The sequence below is a fragment of the Corvus brachyrhynchos genome, unplaced genomic scaffold (assembly GCF_000691975.1).
Source record: "Corvus brachyrhynchos isolate BGI_N302 unplaced genomic scaffold, ASM69197v1 scaffold58, whole genome shotgun sequence".
Lineage (NCBI taxonomy): Eukaryota > Metazoa > Chordata > Aves > Passeriformes > Corvidae > Corvus > Corvus brachyrhynchos.
Window position 1 is genome coordinate 887107 of NW_008239539.1, and position 7533 is coordinate 894639.

Genomic DNA, 7533 nt, shown 5'->3' on the forward strand with positions numbered 1-7533 from the left:
TAGGCAAGCAGCAGAAATTTCTAGGTATCCTCTCTTTTGTCTGAGAGCTTTCACCATGACTGTGTTTACATAACAAACTAGGAATTCCGTCATCCACAAAGCCCCATCCCTCCAAGGGATCTGTATCAAGCAGATGTAAAGCAGGAGGGAGGTGGAGGAAGGAAGGCAAGCAATAAGCTTTGTTAGCTCCAAACCGTCACATTATGGAACAGAGTTCGACAACTTACATGTATATTTGTTTCAAAATCAGAGGTGAAGTGTGAAAAAACTGCAAGAGCTGGGAGAGAAACCAGGATTGCACCGAAAAAGTGTCGAGGCAGCCAGCCAGATATCACCTCCAGGAGACGCTTGGTGCAAGTCATCACCTCCTCCAGGAAGAACGCCATCCTGGAACACAGGAAATCAGGGATCCAGCTGTTAACGGCAGCACATCTTGTACCTCTCGTTTACCTGTAATAATACAGCTTCAAATCCATCACTGAGGCTCTGGGAGCAACCAAGGTGCCATGTCACAGCACCTGCTGGTGATTCCAGGGAATAATCCAGCCTGGATTACCGAGTGTTTGCTCTGGTGAGGAAGGTCAGCAAAGGGAGGGAGAGCCTTGGGATGATGGCTTTGAGGAAGCAAATTGAAAGCCAAATTTCATTTCCTTGGAAGGTTAAGCACAGGGAAGACTCCTCTCCTTTCAAAAATAAAGCAGGCAGGGAGAGGGAAAGCTTTTACAAGTTAAAGTTACTGAAAATAACACCAGGAATGTTTGAGGAGCAGGGCAGCGCCAGCACCCATCACACTGCAACCCAAACCAGTTCTCCCAGTTGCAACCAGCCTGTCTGCAGGCAGGCTCCATTCCCTGTCATTAGGGAAGGGGAAGGGGAGCGTGGGCTGCGAGCTGGCAGCCTGGCAGGAGCTGAGCTGGAGGAGCTGAGCCCCTGGGAGGCCAGCTGGCACCCGCCCCGCTCCTCCTGAGCATCGCACGCCCAGCTGGATCCCACCAGCAACGCGCAAAGGAACGGCTCTCGCCTCGAGCTGCCGAGAAAACCACGGCCCCAACCTGTGAAGTGCTGAAGGAGCCAACTGGAAGAGCTCTGGAGAGCAGCTTACTGGAGATGCTTCTCAAATGAGAGCAGCTCTAATTGCTAAAATGAATAAGGGAAGGTAAAAGGATGCTTAATGCTCAAGGGCATTGCATAGAAAAGTAGTATTTATCCACAGAAATAAATCCTTGGGATAACTTCCTTCTCAAAGCTCACCATTTGTCACTTGAGAAAAATTGCAACTGCTGTTCAAGTGCATAATTATTTTTAAGACATAAAAAGGTGGTGTAGCACAGTTAGCTGCATCCAGAGCCATTACTGGGATGTGTGGAATTATCAGACTCAGGCCAGGCAGGTAATTCTGGACTACAGAGCCCAAAAAGTACAGAACCACACCTTTTTTTTGGACAGAGATGCTCACAGCCAAAAAAATCCCGAAGAACACACATTAAATATGAAATTCCCAGTCTCCAAAGTCACAGGTATTACCCATTATCACCTATATCTCTAAAAAGAGAAAAGATGCCCACTCATTTTTAACCCTGTTGTCTGAAATACAAGGTTTTACGCTGGATAAAAGCCTGACACAAACCAAGCTAAATTTAAATTTCTTTATGCCAGTTTGACACTCATTCCACACCTTTAAATATAAAGTGTTTGTGAATGAGATTTTAATTGTCTGGTCTGGAATTCTGTGACTTGTGAACTGCGAGTATTTTGTGAAGCATCAAGAACTCTTCTCTAATTGCATGTGTTAAAATATGCAAATTATACTTAAATGCATGGAAAAAGAGAAATTTGGGAGGATGGAACACACTGTAATTCACCGGGAGCCCACGAGAGGGTGCTCACAGATTTGCCAGTTCCCAGTTTAATGGCCATCCATTCACACTAAAAATTCTAACTGTATTCCATTGGAAAACAGAATTTCCAGCAAAGCACTGAAATGCAAAATCTGGATATAAAAGATTTAAAAAAAAAAAAGCTCTCTAGAGTAAGAACTGGGGTTTCTGAAGAGTTACAAACTGCCAGAACTGTCCCCGTGCTCAGTGGCAGCCCCGTTGTCCAGCACTGAGTATGTCTGAAATCAGCACCCAACTTTCTGTCTCTGAAAATAAACCCCCATTCTCCAACAGCCAATGGAAGGGCACTGGCATCTCCAGGGCTGAGCTGTGAGCAAGGAAAGGGGAAGGGATGCCAGGCCAAGGGCTCCCTGAACGCCCCGGTCCCTGCGAAGGCAGCCTGGTGCCACCTGTGCCCACGCTCTCCCGGTTCTCCGTGGCTCCCATCCCGGCTGGCACAGACCCCAGCTCCGTGGCACACGCCCAGCGCAGCTCATGTCTCTCACCCCAACCCACACACCAGGGACTCCACGGTTTGCATTTTCCTTTTTGCCAAGCCTCCATGCCAGGACAAATTCCTGTGGGAGCTATAGCAACAAATCCACGGGCGAACCCGATGGGTTAATCCCGCCATGAGGACGCTGCTTTATTTAGGCAGCTGTGTGTTTCAAAAAAGGCAGGTGCAAATTCCAGGGCAATGCCACATTTCTCCTGATAATCTTTACCTTATTGCATTGATTTTTTTGGGATGGGGTTTATTGCAGAGCTCTGTGCTCCGGAATTAAACGACGGAATTCTCCTCCGTAACAGTGAATCCAGCCCAACGCTCCCAGCGCAGGAAGTCAGGAGTGCATTAAATCCAGACAGCAGTGAGAGCTGCAGACAGATTTAATGGCTACAGGGCAGTATCAGTAAATAATGCAGTGTCAGTGGGCAGCTCAACAGGGCTTAAATGCTAAAGCATCTGAGTTGTTTACACAAGCTGGAGTTCAAATTAGTAACTTTGACATAAATGATTAATGGCTAATGGAGACTGTTACCATCATTTCTGTATTTACTGGCAGTTTAAAATCAATTCCCAGAGTTCAAATCAAAAGCTTTTGGCATAGCAGCAATTTGGTGGGATATTAAATACCAGATGTTAGAAATAAATAAAGGCAAAGAGACTACATTGTTTTCCCCAGCATCAATATTCTGTATCAGTCGTGTTAACAGATTTGGTTCATTAAGCTCGAGGGACAGAAAACAACTTCTGCTCTTGGTCATGAGGAATTTAGGAAGATCCAAGTGTTGGCCAGAGGGTCTTGGCTGAGGACAGACGGTGGGTAGCACCTCAGCAAGGCTGGGAAGGTGAAGCACCTGGCAAAGGGCAGCTCTTTGGTCAGACAGCAGCACAATTTCCATTCTACTGCTGGATTGCACTTGCTTTCTTCATTCAGGAGACATTTTTTTTTGCTGTCTAGAAAGGTCCTTTTAAATGCATGAATCAACTGAAAGTGCTCCCACCTCTCACACGCTTGAACAGGGCTAAACACCCACTCTTCTGCCCTCGACTCTTCACCCACAAGCCTTCCCTGAAGCACGCTATCAAAAGCAACACATTTTTTGTGAAGAAACTTATTTATAAGCAGCTTTACTCAAGGAAAAGATGTCAAAATTATCTAGTGAACAAAACTCCTGTATTTACACTAAATATTGGGCAGCTGTCTCTAACCCATATTCCTGCAGACCCACTCCTCAGACTCCCAAGTGAAATCTCACACACTGCTGTACATTCAATGACAATGATTTCCTTTAAAATACCAGAACTTTAGGATCTCTTACACTTCAGTTGAGCTCGTCAAAGTAGCTACATTTCAAGTGGGCAGAAGGACATTCTTCAGAGAACATTTACAGAGGAGATGACATCTTCCACGTGCTCACAAATGAAGCACCAATTTTTGCGTGCAGCTTTATACAATTAATTTTCAAGTGGCTCTTGTGCTAACAGTGGGATCCTCATCTATAGGTACTCCAATAATTTATTATCAGACACTTCAGAGGAATCAAAACATCCCTCTCCCTCGTAAGCTTTGCTCCATGAGGACTTTTGCTGTTGCAGAACTCAAATTTGAAGTCGTTTCTCACTGCCCAGGCTGTGACAGTGCTGTGCTCTCCTCCTCCCTCCCACAGCTGGACTGAAGGCTGAGCCACGAGAGCCAAGGGAGCCCTTGCTAGGCTGAGTCCTGGATTTAATTACAATTTAGGCTGCTTTAAAGACAGGGTGTTTAGCATCATGATAATGAAAATACAATGTGAAACTTAGGCAAGAATTTTCTGGTCTTAAAATAATCCCTTTTCCTGAAATTCTGGGATTGTGCCCAGCATTGTAGTCCAGTCTCCTCCCTGAAGATATCTTGGTGGTATTCTGTGATTGTCATTTGGGATGACATTTCTGCACAGGAAGTTCTGCACTGTTTCTGTGCCTAACGAGTGGTCAGAGGGAGCAGTCCTCACTCGGAAGAGGATTTGAAGAGGAAAAAGATGATTTTCACCTCCCGGCCCAGGGGAACTGTACAGAGTGTGTGCCTCAGGTTGTGGAGACTGGGGTGGCCCAGAAGTGTACTTTAGGTATTTACTAAAAAGCAAATACATAATATAAATTCAAAACATCCCTGCTGGTCTGGAGGAGAGGGCAGGGAAAGGCAGTGGTCACAAACCCCATCCAGCTATTCCTGGTTCCCAGGGTAACCAGGAGACTCTGAGGGGTCTTGAGATCACTGGTCAGGTTGACAGCCCAGAGCTGCAGAAACCAAACCCCTGCACAGCCACTCTCAGACAAAACCACTTTGCCAACTCTTGACTATACAGACTGAAAACAACAATTTTCCTTCTCCTTAAGGAACCCATAAACCACCAATTATAGAGCAGGACTGCAATAAAACCTTATGTATCTACCTATAAATATTTCTAAGATTACAGCGATAATTTTTATAAATGTACAAAACAAGGCAAAAGCAATGTACTACAGGGAAAACAACAAACTGAAAAATACTAAAATGAAGTAAGAATTCACCTGTAAAGTGAGTGAACAGAAATTTTCTCCAAATACACTTGGACAGTAGAAAGCAGCACTTCTGGAAAGTGGTGGTTGAGCTGTTCCCAGCTGAACAAGTTAATGGCCACCAAACTCAGCCCACCTGAAAGAGCTGCCTGGGCACATTAAACTGCCTGAAAAACTTCTGCCCCACCCAAACCAGAGTGCAGAAACTTCTACAAAGGGGAAAATGCATTTCTGATGCAAGAGAGAGGACAGAGCAATAGTTAACCCAGTTTAGAATGAAATTTCTACCAGTTCAACCTTCTCCCAGTACAGCTCTTAACTCTGAATTTCTAGATTTTCTAAAAACTATTCAAATTGCAAAAACCAAACACCTCTGCTAAGAAATGCTATCTTTTAAAGCATTTCACAGATAACTTCTCTCTACTCCACATGCCAGCTTTGATGTAAATACACTTGCACACATTTATATGCCCAGTGAGGTACAAACTTCAGCATTAATTCGGTATTTTTTACCTCAACCCTGCAAAGTCAAAATAAGAGTGCAAACTCCCATCTCTTGTTTCTTTTGAAACAGCAGAAGAATTGCTTCCAGCTCGTAATTACAAAAGCATTTTGACTGACACATTCCTGACAGATGTGCAGAACTCCAGGAGAGGATGCCCATTTGCACACACCACCCTTATCCTGCTGTTGTGCCAGGGAAGCACAGGGAGCACGGGGCTGAGGAGGGCAGAGTGAACTTGCTCCCACAGTACAGACAAACAAACAGCTCATTAACAGGTCCCTCACCTGGGTTAATGACAGGTTACACGGGGTATCTGTAGATCACACAGCACACCCAGGAGAGCAGGAGCTGCACTGAACAAAGTGCTCTTTGCTCCCCCTGTGTGTGTGAGTAACCCTGGGGAACCACACGGGCACTGCTCACTGAGGAGTCACCCCAGCAGTGTCCACAAAGCCCAGAACACCCCAGTGCTGGGCGTGACTGGGTACAAATGGGGAATGAGGAGTTGCTGTTAAAAACCAGGGACCTGCAGCCAAGCCCACTGAGGGCGCAGGAGAGGCTGAGGGGCAGGACAAGGGTTCGGGTATGGGGTTGGCCCCTCTGAGCACAGCCCTGCAAGTGCCCCCCTCTTCTGCAGAGACAAACCAGTGCCCCTTCCCTTCAGCAGCAGTGCCTGTTCCCACTCTGGGGAAACACTGGACTCCTGTTACGTGTCAGACACAGAAAACATGAACTATCTCAATGTTAACCCATGAAATTTAAAAAAAAAATAACTTTGGACAGACACAATGCACCTTTAGCAATTTCTCTTCTTTCTTTCTTTGAGGGCAGCACTGCTCTTTGCATCTCTGATACTTGATGTCAGTTTTAACCCCAGAACTGTGTACTTTTATCTTGGAATTTAAAGGAGCGTTTTTTTGGGTGGGCTTGTTTTTGGGACAGATAAAAATTTTCTGTTTGAATTCTGATGGTCCTGAGGAGAGAAGACATACAGTGGCATGTGGCATCCCAAGGAACAGTAGGAGGGGCAGGGATGGGGTACAGATGCCATTTCCCTAAGTAATCTCTATCAGTCACTGCTGCAATTCCTGTAGCCGGAGTTCCCCCTGCACAAGACGTGCCGCGAGCCTTGGCTGCACTAACTCTGTTCTTCCGAGTGTTACAGCCCGCCCAAGCGAGTTCCCAGGATGCTGTCAAACAAAATGTTCCCGAGCCAGGCACCAGTGCAGCTCTCCCTGCTCTTTCCAGACTTTGTTACACTTTCTTTACCTGATGGAGATGACAAGGGACAGCACTTCCAGCAGGATGGCGATGACGAACACCACGACGGCCGCAGGTGGCGGAGGGGACGCGACCATTCCGTGTTTCAGGAAACACGTGATGGAGAGGATGAGGAAGACTGTGGTGGACAGGAACACGTCCAGGAGTGAGCTGAAGGTAGCACTGGCAAACGTCTTCACTGGAGCATTCCTTATAACCTGTGTGGAACACAGGGATTGAGGCAAGGGATGAAAAGGAATAAATGCTATTTTGCCAAATTCAACTGGATGATGAACAGCAGCTCCTGACAAATGAAGGAATGAAGAAGTTTTGGCCACTTCATTAATCCAGCATTAAGGACTGGCTGGAAACAACATGCAGAAGAGGTGGTTTGACAGCGGTCACTGCTCCCTGAGAAGACTGTGTTGAAAAGAAGTATTGGTGGCACAGCCCCCAGGCCTGGGGTGATTTTTACACTCTATTATGATGCAGAAATAAAACAACATGAAAATTGACTATTCTGTGCAAAGAAACATAAACATAACAAGTAGAAGATAAGTTATGGGATATTTTCTTCAATGATTTTAGCTTAAAATAATGATAAGATTTTACTATAACCCTTTTAGCACTGATGGTTAAGAAAATCCTCCTAACACAACTCCACAGACACAGCTCCCGTGGCAGAATTCACATCTCCCTTTCAGACCAGATTAAAAGGTATGTAATCCAAATTGATCAGAACCCAGGACATCAAGTCCTGCTCTTCCATAACCCCTGACCACACATTCCCATCCCATCCTGGCCCAGCCCACTGCTTGTGCAGCTGTGCTTTGTGCTGCTGGGGCCAG

The 7533-nt window shown here is 45.9% G+C and overlaps 1 protein-coding gene across 1 annotated transcript in view; it reads right to left on the reverse strand.

Moving 5' to 3' along the window:
• The window catches only part of ADCY9 (adenylate cyclase 9), an 85892-nt gene that overhangs the window by 13781 nt on the left and 64578 nt on the right, over positions 1–7533 (reverse strand). Inside the window, exons 6-7 of the mRNA XM_017741270.1 lie at positions 6695–6903; positions 228–387 (exon numbers count right to left, since the gene is read on the reverse strand). Of these exons, the coding sequence (XP_017596759.1) occupies positions 228–387; positions 6695–6903 (369 nt within the window). The remainder of the gene's footprint in view (positions 1–227; positions 388–6694; positions 6904–7533) is intronic.